This window comes from Panthera uncia, assembly GCF_023721935.1.
Source record: "Panthera uncia isolate 11264 chromosome B3 unlocalized genomic scaffold, Puncia_PCG_1.0 HiC_scaffold_1, whole genome shotgun sequence".
Lineage (NCBI taxonomy): Eukaryota > Metazoa > Chordata > Mammalia > Carnivora > Felidae > Panthera > Panthera uncia.
The window spans coordinates 47,820,971-47,847,830 of record NW_026057582.1 but is presented as its reverse complement, the minus strand read 5'-3'; the positions used below and the strand labels follow the sequence as shown (position 1 = coordinate 47,847,830).

General features: G+C 36.9%; 1 protein-coding gene across 4 annotated transcripts in view; it reads left to right on the top strand.

The window, feature by feature from the left end:
* Nucleotides 1–26,115, top strand: part of ATL1 (atlastin GTPase 1) — an 83,627-nt gene extending 57,512 nt beyond the window's left edge. For 3 of the 4 annotated variants that reach the window (XM_049612809.1, XM_049612808.1, XM_049612811.1), the window contains 8 exons: nt 11,950–12,042; nt 13,079–13,217; nt 17,983–18,110; nt 19,191–19,247; nt 20,301–20,372; nt 21,678–22,109; nt 23,321–23,335; nt 25,659–26,115. In XM_049612809.1, coding sequence (XP_049468766.1) covers nt 11,950–12,042; nt 13,079–13,217; nt 17,983–18,110; nt 19,191–19,247; nt 20,301–20,372; nt 21,678–22,109; nt 23,321–23,335; nt 25,659–25,769 — 1,047 coding nt within the window. In that variant the 3' untranslated portion in view covers nt 25,770–26,115. The remainder of the gene's footprint in view (nt 1–11,949; nt 12,043–13,078; nt 13,218–17,982; nt 18,111–19,190; nt 19,248–20,300; nt 20,373–21,677; nt 22,110–23,320; nt 23,336–25,658) is intronic. The other variant, XM_049612810.1, reaches the window with a different exon arrangement.
* The last annotated feature ends 745 nt before the right edge of the window (nt 26,116–26,860 follow it).

Genomic DNA, 26,860 nt, shown 5'->3' with positions numbered 1-26,860 from the left:
GAGCCTGTTTCCGATTCTGTGTCTCCCTCTCTCTCTGCCCCTCCCCCGTTCATGCTCTGTCTCTCTCTGTCCCAAAAATAAATAAAAAACGTTGAAAAAAAAAAAAGTTTTTAATGTTTATTTTTGACAGAGAGAGAGAGAGAGAGAGAGAGTGCAGGGGAGGGGCAGAGAGGGAGGGAAACACAGAATCTGAAGCAGGCTCCAGGTTCTGAGCTGTCAGCACAGAGCCCAACACAAACCATGAGATCAGACCCACAAACCATGAGATCATGACCTGAGCCGAAGTCGGGAGATTAACCGGCTGAGCCACCCAGGTGCCCGAAATGTTACTACTTCTTATGCTTTTTAAGATACATTAAAACCAAGAGGGACCAACTGGTGCTCTGATTAGATAGGTAGGTAGGTAGGTAGGTAGGTAGGTAGGTAGATAGGGAGAGATACTGCTTTTGGTAAAAGAAATAATAAAAATGAGAACAATGGAAAAAGTTTTAGCACTTGTTGGTAAACTGAAGGCATTTTGAAATGTCAGTGAAAAAAGTTTCGGGGCGCCTGGGTGGCGCAGTCGGTTAAGCGTCCGACTTCAGCCAGGTCACGATCTCGCGGTCCGTGAGTTCGAGCCCCGCATCAGGCTCTGGGCTGATGGCTCGGAGCCTGGAGCCTGTTTCCGATTCTGTGTCTCCCTCTCTCTCTGCCCCTCCCCCGTTCATGCTCTGTCTCTCTCTGTCCCAAAAATAAATAAAAAACGTTGAAAAAAAAAAATTAAAAAAAAAAAAAAAGTTTTGACTGAAAGAGTCAACAATGACTTCTAAACAAGTTTGTACTTGTAAATCTATGTATCTGAAATTGAAATGAGGAAGTCATTAAGTAGCAAAAGTGGCTTCCATAGATACTTAATGATATTTAAAATGAAAGCAACCAAATTCAAAACAAAAAATACTACACACCATGAAATTAAAAAATAATATGCAAATATATTCAGGTCGCAGAATTTTTAAGGTATCAGCAAATAATTCACATTTTTAAAAAAACACCATTAAGACCAATGTTAATGAGCTTTACTAGCTACAAAATAATTCACATTTACCTTAGAAAAAGTTTCAAGAGAAAAAGTTCTGATAGGGTATAATTTTTAAATGAAAGTTCAATTAATTCATCAAGATTTTTTTACTTTTTATTTTATTTTTTAATGTTTATTTTTGAAAGAGAGCGTGAGTAGGGGAAGGGCAGAGAGAGAGGGAGACATAGAATCCGAAGCAGGCTCCAGCCTCTGAACTGTCAGCATAGAGTCCGATGACGCAGGGCTCAAACTCACAAATGGTGAGATCATGACCCAGGCCGAAGTCAGACGCTTAACTGACTGAGCTGCCAAGGTGCCCCTATCAAGCTTTTTTTTAGAAGGTTATCACTTCCATCCTCTTCTTCTATCTCAGGAGAGAGCAGGTTTATTTATTTGGATAAAAGTGTGGAGAAATTTTAAACACTGCCCAAGAAGGCAAGGTGAGAGGTAATGAAATTTAAATCATAGTAATGTGTACTCAAACTAAATTTAATAAATTCAAAATAGAAGAATTCTTATGTCTGAAACAGTGAAATTGTAAATAATGAGCAAGATATATCACAGGCTGGAAAAGTAAGGGTAATTAGGCAATGAAGTAAATAGCTGCATTAACAGATTCATTTGATTTTTTTTTTTTAAGGTTTATTCATTTTTCAGAGACAGAGCATGAGAGGGGGGAGGGGCAGAGAGAGAGGGAGACACAGAATCCAAAGCAGGCTCCAGGCTCTGAGCTGTCGTCACAGAGCCCGACACGGGGATCAAACTCACAGACTATGAGATCATGACCTGAGCTGAAGTCGGATGCTCAACCGACTGAGCCACCCAGACACCCCAGATTCATTTGATTCTTAAATGAAAAGCCAGTTTATATCAAGAAAACAAAATATCTGTGGTATTTAAAAACTGTTTTTAAGCAGAGAACTAAAAGCGCAGTGAATTCAGTTTAAAAGCAATATTGAAGTGTAAAGTTTATCCAAGTGGTGTGCTGGTAAATGTATACAACTGGCTGGTGAGGAGGGAGGAGGTGGTTCTGATTTAAAGCATTTGCTGATTTCTGGTATGAATACCTTTACCATGGCTGATTTCAAGCTGCCAACATGATGTCAACTGACTTGTAAAATTTCTCAGACTTGAACAACTGCTCCTTGTGAGCCTGTAAGGGCCAGCTTTACACTAGTTAGCACACTCAGGAAGTATAACCCATGACAAGACATTGCATTTGAAGATTGAATTAACAACTGGGCACATCCTGGCAGAGGCATCTCTGGTAGGGGAGGTTCTGGTAGCAGAGAGGTGGGGTGCCATTTCTGTGTACATTTTAATGTACAAGTTGGTAGTAGATTAAGGTTCACCTATAATAGGAAAATAAGGATAAACCCTAAAAAAAACTTCCTGCACACAAACTTTAGTTCCCTTCTCTTAGAAGCTTTATTTTATTCCTGAGCATGTATTTTAGGACCACTTATCTTTAATCTCTGCTCTTTCACCTCCTCGATGTTAAGTACTTCACCTTCTAGATTAGTTAATTCACCCCAGTTTTCTCCCATAGCATTTAAAACATTTTTTTTTCAATGTGTATTTATTTTTGAGAGAGACAGAGTGTGTGAGCAGGGAAGGGGCAGAGAGAGAGGGAGATACAGAATCCGAAGCAGGCTCCAGGCTCTGAGCTGTCAGCACAGAGCCCAACGCGGGTCTCGAACTCACAAACCTCGAGATCATGACTGAGCCGATGTTGGATGCTTCACCAGCTGAGCAACCCAGGGCCCCTCTCCCAATAGCATTTTTAATTAATCATTTCATATGCTTAATGGCCCTTAAGGGCCTTAGAAATAGATCGACTCACACACACACACACACACACACACACACACACACACACTAAGTACATGAGGTGATGGATATGTTAACTAACCTTATTGTGGTAACCATTTCACAATGTATACGTGTGTCACATCATTATGTTGTAGACCTTAAACATACACAATGTAGTATGTCAGTTATAGTTCAGTAAAGCTGGAGGGAAAAAAAGATTTGAATCCTCTTTGTGAGAAAAAGCAAAACTCAACTTTTCATGTTTCCTTTGGTAGAGATGTAATTATTAGATCAGTCTATGCCACTTTTATGGTTAAACTGAATGTTGATGGAAAACAATAGTAGAGGAAGCATATAATAATATATTGCTATATTAGGATAAACCTTCTGTTTCTCACAATTTCTCAAATTGGGCCTACATATGGAAAATTAGTAATATTTTACTTAATTATATTTAAGGACCCTTTATTCCTGTGATTTAAAAATGTTCAGGGGCTCCTGGGTGGCTCAGTTGGTTAAGCATCTGACTTTGTTTTATTTATGTATTTTGAGAGAGCAGGAGTGAGTGGGAGAGTGGTGGGAGTGGGGAAGAGGGGGATAGAGAGAATCCCAAGCAGGCTCCATGCTGTCAGCACAAAGCCTGATGTGGGGCTTGATTCCATGAAACATGAGATCATGACTTGAGCCAAAATAAAGAGTTGGATGCTTAACTGACTGAGCCACCCAGGCAACCTAAGAGTACATGTGTGCTCTCTTGCTCTCTCTCTCTCTCTCTCTCTCTCTCTCTCTCTCTCTCATAAATAGATAGATAGATAGATAAACAAACATAAAAAAATACATGTATAAAAATGTTTGGGGTGCCTGGGTGGCTCAGTCAGTTAAGCATATGACTCTTGATTTCAGCTCAGGTGGTGGTCTAGGGTTCATGAGATCTAGCCCTGTGTCAGGCTCCATGCTGACAGAGTGGTGCCTGCTTGGGACTCTCCCTCTCCCTCTCTCTCTCTGCCCCTCCCCCACTCATACACACACACACACACACACACACACACACACACACACACACTCTCTCTCTCTCTCTCTCTCTCTCTCTCTCAAACTTTCTCAAATAAAGTAAACTTAAAAAATAAAAATAATAATTAAAAATTAAAAATGTTCATCTACAGAATAAATTCTTTGATAGTGATTTCAGCCACTTTAAAACAAACTATTCTTGGTCAAATATCTATGATGACTGTAATTGCCAAGTCATACCAGAGAAATGCATGACTTCACTGAGAAAATGAGAGGCTGTTTGTGCCTACATGGGCTGTAAATAAAGAAAAAGATATGATGGTAGGGCCGAGAAAAAGGATAGCTTTCTGAGAAAGCTACCTTATCCCATGTTCCTTCTAGAGAGCAATTTAGGTGATCTGAGAGCTGTATGATTCAGAATAAATATTCACCTGGCTACATAGAATTAGGTCAGTGATATGCACCAGGATTCTCCCAGTGTCCACATTTATGTACATGAGCTATGTAGAAGATCTGTATAAAATAGTAATAGTTTATTGAGCATTTATGTTGTGCCAGGCGCTGTGCCAAGTATGTTTCTTACATAAGTCAGATTATATTCATTATAGTTATATAAAAATAAGTAATGTTGTTTCTTTACTCTTTCTTTTTTAACTGATGAAGGAACACTGAAGCATAGAGTAGTTAAGAAACTTGTCCCTGGCCACATCATATCTGTTTTTTTAAAGGATTTATTATTTTTTTAAGGTTATTATTTTGAGAGAGACAGAGTAAGCACAAGCAGGGAAAGGGCAGAGAGGGGGAGAATCCCACCTAGCCTCTGTGCCATCAGCTCAGTGCCTGACGCAAGGTTCGAACTCAGGGAAATGTGAGATCATGACCTGAGCCAAAATCAAGAGTTGGACACTTACCTGACTGAACCAGCCAGGCGCCCCTGGTCACATAATATCTTTAAGTTGCAGAGCTGGTCTTCAACCCACGTAGGCCACAGGCTCAACACCCTGATAGTTCCACCATCCTTTATTGCCTCTCTTCCCCCTCATAATCCTCGTACTTATTGAGCTATATCGTGTAGTCTTATATTTGAATGTGCACATCTTCCTAAATTATAAATACCTTAGGAGCATGAACTATTGTAGTTTCCTTGTTTTCTTTTTAGTCTAGTACATCTAACTTCATACAGCAGATGTTCAATTAATGTTTGCTAATTATGGTGCTGTACACATATTTGGGATTGTGTATAGTTTGAATATAATCCATGGAACTCAGAATTGAAAGACCTGAATTCAAGTTCTTGTGTGACTATTACATGTCCATCCTAGTATTACCTCTTTACATTTTAAGATAAGATACATAAATATTAAGTTATACGCTGGTATGAGAGTGTCCAAAGTATTTGTATATGCATGGCCCTTTCTTGAACTGCAGAAACAACAATCATGAAATTTTCTTTTGGTGGGTAAGGGTAGTAGAGATTCTGAATTGAAAGTATTAATTGCTGGGTGGTAATATAAAAAGAGTAAAGTAACATATTTCATTAGTTAAGACTAACAGAAAAATGTTTGATGTTTTCAGTTCGCAGTAGTGATTGTATGTGGTACCATCAGATTTAAAGGTGATCTTAGTACAGTCTGAAGATGCTTCAAGTAGTCAGACAGTTAGTGGTTAGATGTAGTTCAAGTAGTTAGACAAGGTGCTCTGAAGTTAGAGCAGCTGCTCTGAAGCAAGGGAAGCCTTGGCTGCTGGATCAAGGGATGGGCCATTAAAGTCATTGATGTTTGCCAGGTTGTAATTTAATAACTTGGATGGCCTAATTTCTTATATACATAAAAAAGAAAGATTTATGTAATTTGGAAGATATTAATCTAGACTCATAGATTTTTCTCCAATTGTTCTGCCTATGCCCTTGGTGATTTTTGCTCAGAGAGATTCTTCGGTTACTTTTGGAGTCATCCACAACTGTATTTTTAGCCAAGAAGGGAAATTCATTCTTCAAGTGGATTTTTTGCTTGCTCTACCTATAGGTGTCTCTGTTGATCGATTCCTGATTCATAGAGAACAAAGGATATTTTTGGTCTTGTTTTTCATGTGGAGGGCCCCAAATTTGTTTTAATTTCTACCCTGTTAACTATTCAAGCCCCTCTGAAAAGTCAGCCGTATATTGGAGATTCCTAGATTGATGATTTTTCTTTCAAGTTTTTTTCTTCAGATTCCTGTATTCTATGTCTGAGCCCATTTAAAAAAGAGCAGACAAGGTTTCCTTTACTTCAGCTATTTAGGTACCCAAAAGATTGAAAATTTCCTGAAGTCTATTTAAGTTTTTTATGATTGATCTTTATTTCGTTTGCAATTTTGAATCTTTGGCCAATTAATCACTGAGAGAAAGTCTTCTGAAATGGTGTTAAGGGATGTTTTATCTATTTTTCTTGCCCTCTAAAGGCTGTTAAAATGTTTTAATTTATTATTATTATTATTATTATTATTATTATGAAGAGCTGGTTTGCTTAGATGTTCTCCTGGTCTTTCTTACCCTACTGCTTTTCACCATTTTTCCCCCATCCTAGAGACTAAAAATTAAGTGAACTAGTTGGAACAGAACTGATAGTTCGGGTCAGTAAGTATCAAACAAAATCCTGAATTACACAGCAAATTTCTGCCTTCTTGGGTTAAAAAAAATTCTTTAAACTCACCTCTAGACCAGGGTTTAAATTCAGCTATCTATAGAACAGCCTTCTGGTCTAGCAGTTTGAAGTTGTTTGGGGCAGGGTGGCCAGTCCTTGTCTAGGAAATCAGTTAGGAGGTCAGGGGAGGGAGCAGAAGGAATTGAAGGGGTGCAGTGAGTGGTCAAGATAAAACTGAAAGAGATACAAGGAGGGTAAGTTTCAGAAGGTAAAAGAGTCAAATTGAGAGATGCTATTTGGAATCAGCATTTTGAGATCTCGGTTTACTAATTAAAGAAGTGAATTAATGAGTTATTAAAAGATACTTTATGTCTTAATTTTATAGAACTCTTCTTAACTGTATTAGTTATTTATTTTGACATGTACAAAGATCACCATAATGACCCCTGTTACTCTGAATTTTTTTAAAAGGTCATTTATAATTGCAACAATTAGGATTATAGTGCAATACAAATAGAAAGCAGAGGTTTTTCTAGGAAGAGGGCCTAGCTTTGATATATACAAGCCTGTAACAGGTTGGTCAAAAGTGTGTGCTTTGAAAAGCAGCTTGGAGGGGTGGCTGGGTGGCTCAGTTGGTTGAACGTCCAACTTTGGCTCAGGTCATGATCTCACAGCTTGTGAGTTCGAGCCCCGCGTCAGGCTCTGTGCTGACAGCTCAGAGCCTGGAGCCTGCTTCGGTTTCTGTGTCTCCCTCTCTCTCTGCCCCTAACCCACTTGCATTCTGTCTCTGTCTCTCTCAAAAATAAATAAACATTAAAAAAAGAAAAGCAGCTTGGTTCCTCAAGCAAGCAGAGGTCAATATGGTGCTGTATGATCAGTCATCTGATAGCCACTGATCCCGTATTATGGGCTAAGAACAGTGACTCACAATTACAAGATCAAGAGTGTCCTGTTAAAAGTTTTGTAGGACTCCCAAGGCCAAGTTTGACCAAGTACTTTTGTGTAAATTGGTTGCCAGTTTAACAGACCTCCAACCATTTGTCCTTGGGGCATCTTGATTGGTTTGGAGACTTATGAAGTCTGTGCCTCTATCTGTTCTTTCTGAGCACTTCCCTATACATTCAGCAACACAAAACAATTCAAGCAAAAATACACGATACGAGGGCTTTGTATGAATTGTCAAGCAAGAAGGCAAAGCAAGCAGCCAAAGCATAAAGATATTAATAACAAAAATATTTACTAAATGGTATACCTCCAAACCAAAAGTTCTAATAACCTTATACAAAAGTTAGGTCTAATTATAAAATGAGTTCACTTCCAAAACTGAAGGTTGAATTGCCCTATACAAAGACTTTGAACTCATGACCTTATATGAAGACCTAGTGGGTCTTTGTAACAAAAATCCTAGAATAACAAATTAATCAGCAACAAGAAGCTCAGTGAAACAAATCAGAACTCTAAGTAAGACCATTGTTGAGACACATTCACCTGGCAGTAAATTTGAAGGACAAATGGAATTTTGGAACAAGGGACAAGGAGAATGCACCTGTTAGTCTGAGGGTATCAGAGACTGCTGCCAAGTGAGAGTATTCAAAATTATCTCAGCGGGACTTCCAGAACTGTCAAAGGATGACACCATCACTCAAATCTGGTACAAAAGCCAAAGCTGAATTTATTGCTTTATTAAGTAAAAGAGCTATGCTGGTGAGGCTTAGTCTCACTGAGCAAAGTCAACTAAAGATTATACATAGGGTTTAGGAGTGTGTTTTGGAGTTGCGTGGTTTCCAGAGGCAAGAACAGGTTGATGTCAGTTTTAGAATATTTGTCATTGTTGAATACAGAAGCATGTTTTGTGTTGGCTATAGAGGGGAGAAATGGATGCACATCAGCCTCAGTGAATTTTCTGGAGTGATTCTTCCATTAAGTATGAAGCTTTCACTGATTGGTTGGCTTTCAGTGGGCTGTTGATTGAAGTGACTTGTTAGTTAGATGGGTTTAAAACAAGTTCTAAACCTTGTTTCATTGTTCTCTGAAACTGAAACTGGAGCTGAAATTTGTTGATTACATGGTTAAAAACCAGTTCAGGTATTTACTGACTACATGGTTCTAGAACAGCTAGTCTTTTCCTGAGGATGGGGCTGGTAGGTATCTATAGCTAGCATATATCAATTCATGCGAACTAATTAGTAAATATTCAGGAATGATATAAGCCAACTATTAAACTGCTAATAGCTTAAAATCAGCCATGTTGGGCATATTTACACCACAGAAATGGCCAAATGCTACAAAATCAAGTCATTTGGAGAGTCAGTTTACCAGGACATCACTGGATGGGAGCATTAGGCATGGAACTTACGAATTTAATACTATGGACAGGTAATAGATTCCTGATTTGAGAAAATAAGACTTCATATTTGATCCTATTCTACACATGGTCCTCATTATATTGACTTAGGGAGATGGCCAGTGAAACAGACCAAAAAATGAAACTAAAATTTCCGAAGAAAAATGCAAAATATAGCCAAATCCACATACTTGGCTTCATTGATCCTGGGTTATGAAGCTCTGTTTTGTAAAAGTTGCTTCCTAGCTAATCTCTATTTTCAAAATACATGTTTAGGTAGAAATATTCTGAATACAAATTACTATATTTCATTTTGAGAAAAATGGGCATCTGTTATAGACAGTGGACTGTTTAAAGATCATGGATAGGGGTATTTTTATTTTTTAAAAAATTTTTGATTTTTAAATTTTATTTTATTTTAGAGAGAGAGCAAGTGAACAGGGAAGAGGGGCAAAGGAAGAGAGAGAGAATCTCAAGCAGGCTCCAAGCCCAATGTGGGGCTCGATCCCATGACCCTGGGATCACTACCTGAGCTGAAATCAAGAGTTAGATGCTTAATTGACTGAGCCACCCAGGCGACCCATTAAAATATTTTATTTTTAAGTAATGTCTATACCCTAAGTGGGCTCGAACTCAACTTCGAAATCGGGAGTCACATGCTCACTGACTGAGCCAGCCAGGGGCCCCAGAAGTATTTTTAAACTCTCCTCTCCACAAAAATCTCTCCTTCCCCACAAGAATCCCCAAAATGAAAAAAAGAAAGGAGAGTTTCCACTTTGTGAAACAAGACTATCCATAACTCAAACTGAGAAGTGTCCCTGGTTTCAGGACAGGAGATGTGAGCCAAGGATTTTATATCCAGCAAAATTGACTTTCAAATAGAAAATCACAACTGTTACAACGGATCACAAACTTATCAACATGTAAGAATGCAAAGAATATTGTTCTCATGAGCCCTTAATGAGAAAGCTACTGAAGAATGAATTTCAGATAAGCAAAGATAACATAATTTCACCAAAGGAGAGATAATCATAAACTATGTGCCTCCTGATGGAAGAGCACTCTGCCAAAGAAATAAAACCTGAGATCAAGGCTCTGTCTCCAGCTGCCAATTTGCAGAAATCCAGAAGAAAAAAGAGCATGTTGAACTGCCAGTGAATATGCAGGGTCCACGTTGTGGGAAACTCTACATGGTCATATAGAATTTATGGTTATATTCCTAGGTTCTTTAATAGATAAAGTAAGGAGGAAGAACCCATCGATTAAAAGAGAATTAAGAGACAGGTCAACAAATTTTAATAAGCAAGATTAAAAATTCAGTTAAAAACTCAGAAGATACAAACTTTTAGAAAGATCATTTAAAGATAGCTAATTTCATAAAAATTACTAATTTTTTCTCAATTTCCTGAATTTTTACTAAAACTAAAATTTGAAGCATCTTTTTTTGTTTTAAGTTTATTTATTTATTTTGAAAGAGAGAGGGAGAGAGCGAGAATCTCAGGCAGGCTCTGCAGTGTCAGCACAGAGCCCCGTGTGGGGCTTGAACTCACGAACCCTGAGATCATGACCTGAGCTGAAATCAAGAGTTGGACGCTTAACTGACTGAGCCTACCCAGGTGCCCTGAAGAGTATCTCTTAATTTAACTTATAAAAGCATGATTTTATCAGACCTCAGATTGTAAACTACAGTACATGTTTTATACTTACTGTTGAGGCAGTACAACAAGGTTTTGAAGTAACCCAAGTTTAACCTGTTCAATCTCTGTGTGCCTTTGGCCAAGTCACTTAATGTCAGGTGGAGGTGATTTTTATATATCTCTTGTGAAAAGAGTCACAAATTATAACCTATCCTTTAGCTGTTGCAGGAATGCATGATATATGTGCATAATTCCTGATATTGTGGTTGCCATATGATAGGCACTTAAACGAAAGCTACAATTACTTTGGTTCCGAGTGGTCTGGGGTGGGGCCCAAGAATTTTGTGCTTTTAAAAGCCTCTCAAATGATGCTAATGATTGTTCTAATTTTGGAAACACAGTCTCTGATAAAATCTTCCTGGATGTGAACAAATATTCAGCTTCAAGGATCTGGGAGACTGGCAAAATAAACTATGGCCTATCAATTTCCTAAAATATGTGGCCATTAAAATAAAAATCAGATCGCTAACACAGCACTGTTCCAAATGCCTAATACATATCTCATTTAGTAGTCCTGGGAGATGGATTCCATTATTACCCCTATTTCACAGATGAGGAAAAATGTACACGGCATTACAAATAAGTTGTGAAACAGAGACATTTCTAAACTTTCAGTACTATTTTTTTATAATAAAAAATGGCCTTGTTAGAGGACAGACTGAATTAGCTTTTTAACAGAAATTATTTCATAATCATTGAAGATGAAGCAATCAAATCATTTGCAGCCAAAAACAGTAGGGAAAAATCTATTAACAAGGTACGTTAATTATTTTTCAGGATTTGTGTGTGTGTGCTTGTGTTTTTGTCAGCTTTTTTGTATTTGTAATTTGTTATTTTTCTGATTCTAAATAAATATTCACTATCAAGCCTAATTATGTATTCTTTTTTGTATTGAGCCCTCCTCCCCCCAACAGATTGTATAAGCTTTGGGCCTCACAAAACCTGGATTCCCATCCATCTGCATACCCTGTATGTAAACTGAGAGCCCCTGAAAAAGAGAATGGGACAGAAGTAGTAGAGGAAAAATATTTAAAGAGATAAAACTTTCCTCAAATAACACTTGAGTCTTAAAGAGCTGTCCCCAAATTGCCAAGAAGAATGCACCCCACCCCCCACAAGAGATGGGAGACAGAGGTGCCCTCAAACCGGCTGAATGGTTCTATGTCAATACAATCAGTTTGGAGGCAGCTTTCTGTTTACACTTAGTGGGAACAGGAAGGGTGATCTCATGGGGGAGAGATTGCTTGGAAACTTTCAAAGGTTTTATGTTTGCTGTTCTAATTCCATAGTGCGTTGTAGGACACTACTCATATGGTAGTAACAGTAGCACTTCATTGGTTTCCATAGGAAGCAGAGGAAGGCAATTTAAAGTCCCCTTATCAATCCTTTCTTCTTCTTGTTTCTCAGAGTCTGATATTTCTTGTTCGGGATTGGAGTTTCCCATACGAATTTTCATACGGAGCCGAAGGCGGCTCCAAATTCTTGGAAAAACGCCTCAAGGTTTGTTAGAAATTTAGGTGAATGAAACTTCACCAGTAGTAATCTAGAATTATTTCTGTTGAATGAGTTGCAGAATGGACATTTAGTAGATACAGTCTTATGCTTCTAGTGTCTCTACTAACTAAGATTGATATTTAATACAATGCTTTCAGAGTTACAGTTTTAAATATTATAAGTAATTATGATACAGATAGAGAATTCTTTTGTAGATATCTACAAAACAATGACTGATTCCTAAAGATAAATCTTTTAATCTGAATAATTAAATCAGTTCAAGGCTGACAGTACAAATATCTGTTTTCATTGAGGTTTAAAACAGTCTAACAGAAATATATAATTTTGAAATCCCCAAAGTCAGTCTTAGAACATTAGCAAATAGTTCAGAGAACTATTAGCAAATAGTTCAGAGAAAGTGAAATTAGAGGGTTCTCTATTTTCTGTATCAGGATAGTGCAATATTGAATCAACTGTTTATATTGAACACAGATGACAACAAATACCCGCTGAGAAAAAGTCCTTTTTGGCTTATAACTGCTTTTAGGGTGGTCGTACTATTAACTGTCAAATACATTTGAAAAAACAGGGGCAGTTTAGCTTATAAATACCCACCTATTCAGACGCCTTTCTAGAATTTTAATGTATACCTACCAAGTGACAAGAGGTTGTCTTGAGTATCTCCTGAAAAGGTAGGAATATCTTATGATCCATTCATGTCTCCTGTGAGTACTTTGAATTAAAATTGGAATTTATAAGAACTAGCTAGAATAAAACCCCACTAATTTGTAGTAAAAAATGGGAAGGCCCACCTGAGTTAGCATAAGAGTAAGCATTTGTTAATTGTAATAATAATGGCATATATATGCTATATGGAGATATGGCTGTTCACCCAAGACTTTATTCTTTCTTTATCAGCTTATATATTGTCATTTTTATCATTGTGGGACCAGACAGACATAGCAAATATAAGATGCTACAGAATTCTTTGGAGTTCAATTTATGTTGCAAGTAGTTTAAACTTTAGAATGATTTACTGCAGGTCTCAGGGAACCAGCATGAAGAACTACAGAATGTTCGAAAACACATCCATTCCTGTTTCACCAAAATTTCCTGTTTTCTGCTACCTCATCCTGGCTTAAAAGTAGCTACCAATCCAAACTTTGATGGAAAACTGAAAGGTGTGTTTTTTAATGAATATATACTTACATTACTTAGTCTGGTTGTAAAATTGTCATTTTATCTACTGGGCTTACAGCTGCTGATTTAGGTTATCCACTTGTGTGAGGCTGATGACTAAAAAATGTCAGGAGAACTGAGAATCCTGGTCTGGTGCTGGAGCACCTTCTTGGGGAACTGTAGGATTCCATGGGTACTAAATACGTACATGGAGAAAACAGGCAAAGTCTTGCATTCACCTAGGAGGCAGCGACTCTGCCCTTTTTGCAGAGGTTTCTACTTACGTCTGTACATTGAGAAATGCTCCTTAATGTCTTCCTGTTTAATTTGCCTTATTTGCATTAGAGGAGAAAAATAGATGTCTATGTTATTGGAATGCTGTATTATAAGTTATAGAATATTATGATAAGTTATAGAATTAAAGATTGAAAGAAACATTGTGTAGTTCTGAACTCAAGCTCTTTAAAAGTGCTACTAAGGAATTTAATTATAAACTATTAAAACCCTCACTAAAAGTGAAATCCTCTTCTGGATGAGGACCAGTTGCTGAAAAATCCAGAAGCACTAGAGTGTTTTTGAAATAGTGTATTCTAATAGTATGTAATTATCTGTCAAACAGAGAGGCATTCCTAACATTTTAAGATTCAAAAAAATCTCAACTTGTTTAAAAAAAAGGGGTGGGGTGGGTGGAAGGGGTCTGAAGAAATAGAATTTAATAGTTCCTAATAGATATCACCAGGTCTTTAGATATTTGCTTTGTAATTCATACAAAAACATTTCTGACTTATTTACTTGTAAGGCTCGCACTGAATACACACCCCACTGAGTTCAGATATTTGCTTAATTTCCTGTGGCCTTTCTGCATCATGTCAGGGTTGGTGCGACAGTGACATTAACAAGCTTTTCAGCACAACTGTTCTCAAAGGGCTTCAAAATTAATCTTAAAAAGGGACAACATAACATGTATTCACTTTTACAGAACTGGCAGGTTTGAAAAGCAAACCTATTTTTTTTCCCCGTTTCCATGGCATTTGTAGTCAGATACCTTATATTTAACTATGACAGTATCATAAATAGAATCTCACATTTCATCAGCAGTATTTCTGTACATGTTTTAAATTATCTTTATATAACAGAACAGATAGCACCAGGCACATATTAATGGAGGGATTCCAGGATCCTATCATGTCACTTGTCCCTGTCACTTACGAATTCCAACCCAGTAATGAGCACACAGACCTCTTGATACTGTGCACTTACCTAATGCCGTCAATGTGTTTTGAATAAATTACATAAAGGGTGGGCTCCCACAAGGCCCCTCTTTCTTCTCTGGAGTTGGGCAGTCGTAAACAGGCAGGGGAGGGGCAGGCCTTCAACAACAGTCCTTTATTGGGACACAAAAGTACTCTGGCTTGTTCCATTCGTGCAGTGTACAGCCACAGTTCTTAAATTAACTGATAGATTTTGCAATGAAAGAGCTCAGGGAGAGAGTTGAAGACAACACACACAGGTATAGAACCCCCAACCCCCTTTTTTTAAGTTTATTTTCAGAGAGACAGAGACAGCGTGAGCAGGGGAGGGGCAAAGAGAGAGGCAGAAAGAGAATCCCCAGCAGGCTGTGCGCTGCCAGCACAGAGCCCGATATGGGGCTTGAACTCGTGAACTGTGAAGTCATGACCTGAGCCAAAGTCAAGTCGGACACCTAACCGACCGAGCCACCCGGGCGCCCCACGAACCCCACTTTTTTAAGCAGATTTGTTTCTCATCAAATTGTACATATATGTCTAAATATGTACTAACCTACACAATTGTTTTACAGGTACCCCAAAATTATGAGTTTACCAAAGTGGCTAGCCTGAGAGAAAAAAAAAAAAATGAAAAGCAGCTTCAGGTGCCCATCAAAATTGCATTTTGATGAGGCTTTCTAGGACGCCTGCTGAATCTGTCTGTGTGCCAAAATGTTCTTCTTAGCCTCAGTTTCTCCTTGGGTAGTTTTGAAAGTCAGCTATCTACATTGCTTTTCCATCCCATCCTGAATCTTGTAATTCGATGTGAGTTCTATCTGGGATGTCTTGTCCACTGGCTATGCTGCTCTCCAGAAGGCTGGCATCTGAATAACCACTTTCTTCCTCTACGGAAGAAATGTTTCTAAATAAACAGTTGTGCAAAAATTGTTCTCTGATGATAGTTCCCACATACTCTTTCATAAACTTACAGAAGTACTTTCTAGTTCATTATCAGCAGTAATAATTGTTATAATTACTATTCATGGTCCCTCACTACTGAAAATGTTATCTTACCATTTCCTCTGTTATGTGAAATTTATGATACTATGATTAAATTTAGCTGCTATTAATTTAGTGGCTTCCCACATAGGAAATCAAAAGGATCAGGTTCATTCCTGCTGCATTCAGACAGTTCTTTCCAAGTGCCCACCGAATACCTCTCCTGACGTAGTCAGTCTAACCTTTCAATTAACAAGGAGTTACTTTTTTTGTTTTTTTGTTTGTCTGTTTGTTTTCTTGAGGTTCCTCTGGGTTATGGTACCACATGTAGAACGGCCAGGCAAACCACATCATAAATTGTGGAGATGCATTCTTAGCAGCTTCAGTTAGAGTTCAGGAAGCGTAGCCAAACACTATTGCAAGGTAATGGTTTTTTAAGAAGCTGTTTCTAATGAACTGTCAGTCAGGTAATCCTGAGATCTCTTTCTTGGTTGACTTACACAGCAGTGCCACACCAGTGCATCTGCCCCACAGAGTTCTTTTACAGCATCTTATCATGTCCCCAGTTGTGGCAGATAACCACTTTGGCCTAGCCCCTGAATTCCTGGCAGAGTTTTACTCCGGTGGCAAAGATTATTGAAGGAATGGTAAAGACAGAACAGCATCCCCAGTAACGGTCTCCCCACACATATTTGTTTGAATACTTGGAGTGGGTCAGAGCTAATTAGCACACCTCTGTAAATTGACCTGAACTGGGCTGCCGATATTCTGGGTCATGTGTGTACTGTGTTGAACTGATAGCGTTAGCAAGAGCTCACCACTGCGTATGTTGTGAACCTTTGGTTTGTGTTATCTGAATCCAGAATTGGGATATCTGGTATTGGTCTCAGTGAGAACAAAGACTATGGCCAGTGCCATCTTCAGAACGCATTTTTAATCCAAATATGCGGTTATATGCTGGCTGCTTTAATGATAATTACCACACCTGCTGGTGCATGAGATACAGGTGTATCTTATTTCATCCCAATTTTATAAGGGAGTGGGTGGGGAGTGGAATTTAAGTACATGCGTTAGAAGTGATTTTAAAGTCATTTTAAAATGAGAAAGTTTGTTTCATACAGAAATTCGGGAAGAATTCATACATTCTAGGTATATAGGAATATTTTACAAATGCTAAAAAAAAAAAAAAAAAAACCTAAGGTGATAAGCAGAGAAGAAAACCTACTGGTATCAGTGAATACAGATACATGTGGTAACATAATACAGACACCAGTATTGTTAGTGAATATTGGTACCTGAAAAGCAAACCACAATAATAACTGAATAAATACATTTGAATAAATCTATATATAATACAAAGCAAAATTATGAGTAAGAATTGGTGCAGTGCAACAGCAAAATACATTTGAATAAACACCTATACAAGTACTCATAAAAGATTGGGCACTACAATTTCAAAGGTATACAAAACCTGAAATAAAAGAAGTCTGAAGGATTTCCAACAGTATGCTCATGCATCTCGTAAAGGCAGCAAGCAAGAGAAGAAAAGCATAAATTCTTATGTAAACTAGTATTTCAGTGTATAGTGGGGTTGTAGTAACACGCAAGGAAAATGCAAACACAACCACATGGTTTGAATCTTTATTCTTAAGACCTCAGAAATCACCAGTCCCAAAGCCTGAAAGCTCAGTGATTCTGCTTAAATTCAGATTTTTAAAAATTGTAGGCAGTTATTACATTTACTTAGATATCAAATCTCTGGCCATATCTTGCTTTTTATGTAGGTGTATTTTTCTGTATCTTTTGAAATGATTTAGAAATTATCACTATGTTCAAAAGACTTCTCTGAATATGTATTTTCTATGTTACTTTGCTAAAAACGTAATGTTAAGCTTGAACCTAATGCCGTAACATGGATTATGTGTCATCAGTTGTCCTAAACATGATAGGTGAACAACTCAGACATCCTGATTTGCCTCCATGGCCTTTTCTTGCCATGTTATTTTGTATGGGCGAATTTCATCACCAAATGTCGCATCACCATCACTGTCTTTCTGAACTTGAGTACTAATTAACAGACCTTATTCAGTTCTGTACACTTTTCATAAGGTGGGCACACTAAAAACAGAGCAATTTTTGCATACATTTTCTGGCAGGAATACATCTTATAAACCAGTGAGTATCTGGCCTTTTTCCCATTTATGAACCTGTATACATAAAACCACCAACAAACTCATCAGAATACATGAAATGTGGTTATGTGAATGGGATGTAAAATATTTGTTTAAAGTTTAACATCAAGAAAGCTACTTTATGGGTGGAAGATAAATATGTAGTTGAAGTAAAGAACAGCAGTTTAGGCAAGGAGGATCACTCATCCAAGAAAAGTGGGTTTTGGGAATTGCTTAGATGATGGCAAAGTGAGTGATGGCTTTATCACTGGGGAAGAAGTAGACAAAATCAAGAATGTTTTATTTATTGTATGCCTTGGAGGACTTGGACTGGATTTTTAAAATAATGATGAATGTGCTTTTACTTGTAGAAATAGATGATGAATTCATCAAAAACTTGAAAATACTCATTCCTTGGCTACTTAGTCCTGAGAGCCTAGATATTAAAGAGATCAATGGGAACAAAATCACCTGCCGAGGTCTGGTGGAGTACTTCAAGGTATGACTCTCATTTCTAGAGCATTGTTTTGGAATGCAGTTCCTACTTGAAACAAACAAAAAAGTATAGACTCTGTAATATAGGGGCAAACCTAGGAGGAATCTATAAAAATGAGAAAAAATCATTAGACTCCCAAGAGTAGCTTGCTTTCTGAAATTAAAATTTTAAAACTCTTAGTGTTAACTTTATCTTGAGAGAAATATATTTTTGAAATATAAATATGAGAGTTGGTAAAGTCTGTTTTTTGTGGGGGGAGGAGGTGTTTCTCGAGGTCCATAACATGTAGTCCTCAGTCATGACCTATGCTGAATCTTACCTTCATTCTGAAGATTCTTCCGAAGGGGCTATCCTTTACCTTTCTACTAGAGAAAATTCCTCCACATTTCCTGTCTCTGCACCACAGGCCAATGTAAAGTGGAATAACTTTAAATTTGTGTTTATTTTTTAGCTCAGGTAGCACCGAATACTACACTTTTTTTTTTTAACCAACCACATACATATTGGGGAATTTCAGTAATCAATCTCATTTGTGGAGTGATGCTCCAAGGACTAAACTATTTTTAAAATTCACATTTTTGTCATTAAAAATACTTCACATATCTCCTGTGTGATTATTTACCTTCATCACTCTTAGCAATTAATGAGATGTTATTTATCTATCTAAAATTTGAATTCTTATTGTGCATAACACTATGGAAGAGCTTAGAAGTTAGTAGGAGGTTAAGGACCCTTACAGAAATCAGATATTCCATAAAGCTGACAACAGCAGCAGGTACAAATTCCTGTGAGTAAATGAAAAAGAAAGGTTACTCCTAGCAGAGGGATCTGAGAAGGTTTTAGAGAAGGGGGCAGTGACTTAAGTCTTTAAGAAGGGTAGGATTGGCCAAGTAGAGTTGGATGAAAGGGTCATTTCAGGAAAAGGGAACAGGGACTAAGAAAGGGGGAATTAACACATGAGAAAGATAATAGTTCCCCAAACTGTCAAGACTTTAGACCTTCGAGTACAATTTCACAGAGTTTGAGAAATAGGGAATGGAATTACTTGAACATGAGTCTCTCTTTTTCTTTTCATTTTTTTAGGCTTATATAAAGATCTATCAAGGTGAAGAATTACCACATCCCAAATCCATGTTACAGGTATTTATTCATCAAGAGGCGTGACATTTTTAAAAATACTTGTTACTAAAGCTAAGCTTTCCTTAGCTTTAGCCTATGCTAAGCTAAAGATATGCTCCAATCCAGCCGTCAGTAATTGCCAAATAAACATGGTGGAATGATTTATTGGAAGGTTATTTTTTTGTTAACTACCAGTGTTGTATACACATAGAGGAGCTTCACTTGTGCTGACTATACAAACACTTTTTTTTTTTTTAAGTTTATTTATTTTGAGAGAGACAGACTGCAAGTTGGGGTGGGGGTGGGCAGAGAGAGAGGGAGAGAGAGAATCCCAACAGGCTCCACACTGCCAGCACAGAGCCCAAAGGGGCTCAAACTCATGAAGCTGTGAGGTCGTGACCTGAGCCGAAACCAAGAGTCATATGCTTAACTGACTGAGCCACCCAGGCACCCCAACATACACTTTAGACCAAAGAGTTCTCATTCTCTTTGTACAAAATTAGTTTGGAAAATAGACTCATATTGTGGTTTAGATTCACACATGTTAACAAGTAGAAAAGCAGGTCCAGGTTTTTAAACAAGTGGTCTCTATAAATAAACATTTAAGGAAGGAGAAATCAGCTTTTTCTTTATTAAAAAAAATTAAGTTGTTAATAGTTCCTTTTTGTCAGTGATCAATTGTTCTATCAGTATCAATCTTTAAACCTAAGACATATTTATATATATATTAGTACAGATAAAATGCACTGTATATTATTTCCCATGTGTTTGGGTTTATAAATTTCCCCCCACATTTGGTGAGAGGGTTGAAAATATTTTTTAAGAAGAAAATTCTTCCAAATGAAAATTCAGTTTTAGAACTGTGACTTAGTAAATTTCTGTTTTATGTATTTTGAAATTTTAATTTTACCAGCTTTTAAAAATGTAGTGGAAATACTTCAATACTTTCAAATTATTTCATGACCTTGTGTTCTTGTACATTTCTTGCACATGATACTCAGAAATGAGAATTGCCTGTGAGAGTTTAATAAATATGAATTCCATTTTACATCATATTTTGTACTTTGTCCAAAGGCCACAGCAGAAGCTAACAATTTAGCGGCCGTAGCAACTGCCAAGGATACATACAACAAAAAGATGGAAGAGGTAAGAATTAAATAATATTTTAAATTATGTTTTAAATAAAATCAGTATTTATTCCATGAGATCATTCTTTTTTTTTTCTTCCAAGTTGTACCATCTACAAAGAAGTGGTTTTAACTTCTGCTTTCTCAGCCTATGTTTATCACATTTCTATTTATTATATTCCTAAAGTATTTTTTAGGAAAGGAACACTATGTAGGCATAGTGTTAAAACACTTTTTACAAAACATAGTGTCAAAACGTATTTTAGATGTGTTCTCTCTATATCAGAGACACTTATTTATTTATTTTTTGGCCATTTCTTCCCACTATTTATAAGTTCTAGTGACTAATATAATGTGCTACCATCTCCACTACACTTCCCTTCTTGCAACAATTCTAGTATTTCTATCTTAACTATAAAAAACTGTTAGGAAAAAAGAAATTAAGCCTCAAGGGCCAATATTTCTACATACTATATTTCCTCTTTTTAACATTCCGAATTTGGGTGCATCGAATAATTACTGTATATACCTACTAATTGGATAGGTTTTTTCCCTCTGAAAATGTTCTATGATAAAGATTACATCCAAAGTAGCTGGAGTCTTAAGAGTCAAGAGAAATACAGTATATGGAATAGTGTTCACACCATACCTAAACGGTACTTAGAGTATGTACTTAGTATGCTTTATATAGTTAAATCTCAAAAAACCAAAGTGAAAGGTATGGGTAACTGAGATTTCCCTTGTAACTTTTGAAAAAACTGCAAATGTGGTCCAAGAACATTTAATATGCTTTCATTTGATCTCTTGAAGAAAATACTGAAAGGGCTCCATTCAAACAAAATCAGTAAAACTGCCAAAGAACATGTTTTTCATAATTTTACTTTAGAGTTTTATAGCACTACTCATTGTTTTAAGCTAAACCTCATTGGTTAAAAATACTTCAGTGTAGTTAGAATAAATTTCCTAGAAGAACTTGTATATAAGTAGTTTATTTGAATTTGGATTCATTCTGTGAATGAACTCAGTTTGCAGTTCACTTTGCATCATGCGTTTTCATCTTGAGGAACTTGGATTAAGTCTTGGATATTCTTTCCCAGGTGAAAAAGAGAATAAAAATTAAGAATGGCTTTATATAAGTCACCTATAAAGTACCGGTCCCACTTACAGTGATGCCTGACAATGGAGGGTGCAAATGTGGGTTGACAAAACATAAAAGTAGACACCTTCCGTGTTCTAACAAATTCATCTAGCTAAGTGGAAGATTTTGACACAGTTGTGAATTTTACTCTGCATTGCATAAATGGCACTTCTCTATCTGATACAGATTTGTGGTGGCGACAAACCATTTCTGGCACCTAATGACCTACAGACCAAACATTTGGAGCTTAAGGAAGAATCTGTGAAGCTATTCCGAGGGGTGAAGAAGATGGGTGGGGAGGAATTTAGCCGGCGTTACCTGCAACAGCTGGAGAGTGAAATAGATGAACTTTACATCCAGTATATCAAGCACAATGATAGCAAAAATATCTTCCATGCAGCTCGTACCCCAGCCACACTGTTTGTCGTCATCTTTATCACTTACGTGATTGCTGGTGTGACTGGATTCATTGGCTTGGACATCATAGCTAGCCTATGCAATATGATAATGGGACTGACTCTTATCACCCTGTGTACCTGGGCATACATCCGGTACTCTGGAGAATACCGAGAGTTGGGGGCTGTAATAGACCAGGTGGCTGCAGCCTTGTGGGACCAGGTAGGAATACATTTCATCCTTTTCAACTAATTTCGGCACACTTTTGAATGCCATCTGTTTACCAGACACAGTGTAAGATGTTGGAAATAAACAGGTGAAAATGACTTGGGCCCCAGTCTTCGTGGGCTTTAAAATCGGTCAGGATGGCCAGATACAAACTGTAATACAATATGTGAAGTCCCACACAACTGTTTCCCAGTTAGCATTTCAGTATTTTCAAATATCCATGGATTAGGCAGTGGTTTTTTACTTTTTGTCCTAAAAGTTAAAGATGTTAAGCACAGCTGAATTTTTTTGAGCCGATTGTTACTGGTTTATGTGTTAAGATTACTTCATACTTAAAACCCATCATTTGGCTAGAGTTGGCTTGGTTAGGGGTGTATGTGAACCACTGTCCTAAGTTGTTGTATCACTGTCTCTTTTAGTATAATCTCCTGAAAGCAAGATCTGATTACTTTAGATTGTCTCTATTTGAGCTAGACATTTGTACCGGGCCACAGGAGTCCAGGTCAAACTCTGGATCAGCTGCTGATCGGTTGGTTGTCCTTTATGTTTCAATTAACCATAACCTAGAGAGTCAGGGTCACTGTGGTCTGTTGTTCAAATAACTGATTATGGGTAGGGAAGACAATAATAAACACACCTAGAATAATAATGAACTCACTCTGTCATCCTGGAAGGGTCTTCAGTACCTCATGAAAATTTAGGGGCATTTAGTGAAGCTAAAATAGAGATTGTTCATAGAATTCTGGAGTTAAGACTTTTGAACATTTATGTTCTGCAGGTAGTAATGGCTACAATTATTCCAGCATTTATACTTACATATACTCTTTAGAATTGTAACTAATGAATTTACCATGTGCCTTTGAAGAATCTAGCTAAAATAAACTAATGGTCGCACTGTGGGTAAAGAATGAATGGATCCTCTGACCCACGGTCTCAAATAGCTCCTCAACCTCAGAAGAGTGAAGAGGGGCTATTTGAGGTCAATTCCAAGGCCCTCCTAGAACATGATGCTGAGCCCTATGAGGAATATAGAATTGGGTTCGTCAAAAAATTCAGATAAAATATATAATCTGAACTAAAAATATTTGCAGGAGTATTTGTTCTTAAATGCTCATAAATATTGTAAAGAGTTGAATTATCATAATGCTATTAATGAAGCAGGATATATACTTTTCTTTTTTCCCTTTTAAACTGCCTTGCCACAGGGAAGTACAAATGAGGTAAGTTGAATTTTTTTAATTAAGAGCTATATATTTATAAAATTTACGATGTTCTTATTTTGTAAACTAGCCATTAATGGATATCTCAATATAGATTAGAAAATCTCTGGTGACAACTGCTGTGTTCTAAGATTCACAATTTTAACTATGAATTTTTAACATGGTTTTAAATCTATTCCAGACATCTTATGTGATTTGATCTGCATGTGAAACAGAGTGTTGATGATCAGGAATATGATGTGTTGTGTTGTTTCCTGAATGTGTAGAAAATTTTGAAAGAATTTTTTAAATGTTTAATATTAGAGAGAGAGCATGTGCACACACAGACGCGTGAGGGAGTGAAGGAGGGGTAGCGAGAGAGGGAGAGAGAATCCTAAGCAGGCTCCATGCTGTCAGCACGGAGCCTGATACCACGGGGCTGGCTCTCATGAACTGTGAGATCATGACCTGAACTGAAATCAAGGATTGGGTGCTCAACCAACTGAACCGCCCAGGTGCCCCCCAGATCTCCAAATTCTGCAGTTACAACATTGTGTATTTTGTTCTCCTGGGAGTGCAACAAAATACAGTTAGGAATCTTGAGGAAACTTAATTAGTAGAGAGTATTTAAATGGAACTACAACCTTTAGAAGTTGTTTTTAATTTTGGCTTTTGAGTGACCGTTACCTTTACCACTGTAAGCAGGTTCCGGGCCAGTGTGCAGTGTAACTTTCTTAGCATACCTCAGACAGGACCTGTAAGTTGTTCATATCTCCTGCACATGGGCAAAACTCTGTGTCTGAGGAAAGAATCTGAGCTTGCAGGAAGGAATCATTTGTTACATAAGAAAAACGATCTCTGTGGAGTTATTCTGGTCATTATCTTCAGGAAGCAAAACTGATCTTAACGAGAGATAGCACATAATTCTTTCCTCAGTTTCTGCTGTTACATGTAACTGAAGTATGTCCTCTAATTAATATCAATGACACATTTAATACAGGTCAATAAAGAATCATTTTATATAAAATTCAGTAAAACAAATTCATTAAAAAATAAAAGCAATCTAAGCTTTTAAGAGAACACGGATTAAATTGAATGTTAGACTCTAATATGATAGATCTAGGGCAACACCATTTATGCATTTATACCCATATGCATTCATAAAACTGATGGTATTACTTAAGAAAACAGCCATAGAGACTTCAAAAAGATAAAAAAAAAAAAATAATGGAATTTCCTGGGCATTGGTTACTATTTAGAGGATATCAAGCTTTTACCCAGCTTTTAAAAATATTCAGACTCAAGGGTTGCCTGGGTGGCTCATTCGGTTAAGCGTCCAACTTCGGCTCAGGTCATGATCTCACCGGTTTGTGGGTTTGAGCCCCATGTTGGGCTCTGTGCTGACAGCTCAGAGCCTGGAGCCTGCTTCAGATTCTGTCTCTCTCTCTACCTCTCTCCCCTCCTCACCCTCTCTCTCAAAAAGAAATGAATATTAAAAATACATATTAAAAATATTCAGATTCTTTACAGACCAGAATTACATCAATAAGTTGGTTTTAACTGGGTGTTCAATATGTGAAAGTGCGAGGGGGGAATGAATCTTAGACATTTGCTGAGGGGGAAAAAGGACAAAAATATTTATGGACACTTATGTAAAGCAGTATGTAAAAATTCCTATGATTCAAACACTGTTGACACAAAGAACAATCACAGTTTTAATGAGCAAAGGCTTTCTGAGGTAATGCTTCTGAAAAACGTTTTGTAAGATATAAACCAAGTAAGGGAAACAAGGCAAAAGAGCATGTTTAACTGAAGGATCCCAGTGGCAAGGGGAGGGCAACATGTGCTTATTTACATGACCGTATCAGGAAATAATGGAAAATAAAAATGGCCCCATTCTGGAAAACCTGTAAGGAAGCCAGAGAGCAAGTGACCTACCTGTGTATAATAAAGCATCTATTGGCAGTCAGAGGTTATGAGCTCCTCTAATTCCTCCCAAACTGATAATATGAACAATATGAGTTCCCAACACATATCTCAACTGGAGCACAGTGTTTAGGAAGCTCTGCTCCAAAAGGTGTGCACGGTAAAAGGAAATGCAGTCTGAGAATAAAACATTTACCACAAAGATCAATCCACAAAAGCAAAAACGCATACACAGTGGAGAGGTGAAGATACTTTTGAGTTCTAAGATTATTAGTTATGAATTTATATCTTATATAGATTAAAGATCTAAAGATTCCACATTTAGCATGCTAAATTTTATATAGTACCATAAACTAATTACACTTAAAAAGGAAAAATTTTATATCTCTGTTTATACTCTTGATTCTTATATTTCTAGGCTTTATACAAGCTTTACAGTGCAGCAGCAACCCACAGACATCTGTATCATCAAGCTTTTCCTGCGCCAAAGTCAGAATCTACTGAACAATCAGAAAAGAAGAAAATTTAATCTAAATTTTTAGAAATACAGGTGCATGACCAACTGTCAGTTAAATACTCAGTTTTCTGTCTCCATGCAAACATTCAGAGTGCTTCTATCAGGACAGAGTAAAATACCAAGCTCCTCTGAGAACTTCGAAATGGTTTAGTTCTTTTACTTCAGTGTTTAATAAGCAGATGTATGTATGCATGGTTATATCACTTTGTTAACATGTACAGTTTCCTGATTTTGTCTTCAAATATGCTGTTATAATTTCAAGTATTTGTCTATTTATGATGACAGTACATGTGTTCTGCTTGAATTTATTAAATTCTACTACTGGGTTATAATTAAACCATGTAGTAATATTACTCCATGTTTGGATATGCTCATTTAATTTCCACAGAATTTAAAACTTATTTCCCATAGTCATCCATTTAATCATAGCATCATAACTCAGCAGGCTCATAACTCAGCAGGCTTGATTCAATCTATGTCATCTTCTATATACCATGAGCTTTTATTTTTAAAGACATTTCAAAGAGCTTTTCAGTTGCTTTATCAATAACTAAATACTGCTTCTTTTATATTATGATTTAACATAGAATATAAACTTCTGGATCAAAATGCACAAAAAAATAATCACTTTGTATATGTACTTGAGTTTCACTGCATTGTATATTTTTTCATTTGGTACACAAAGAAATGTATTCTTCATAGGTTTATTCTTTTAACATGTGAACTATTATTAAAGTTTACTCTGGTTCCTAAGATTAAAAACAAATGCTTACTGAATTTGGAAATGTTTGGGAGGTATTAATATAGAATGATAAAAGTTTAGCTCTCTTTTAAAAATTAAAATGCATTTTTCTTCAGTGTTGACACCATTGCAAACACACATTTCCACTTTAAGAAACATCCACTAATCCCTTTTAAGGTAACTTTCAGTTCTTTTAAACCAGTGATTCTATAATCTGGGAGCTCTAAAACAGTAATTTCTAACTTTCTTAGAAATGGTTAAGTTTAATTAAATAGTTAATTAAATAGACAAAGTAAGTAGTAACAGGAAAGAATAATGAAGATAGAAGACTGTGTGAGAGTTCATAAGATATTTGAAAAGT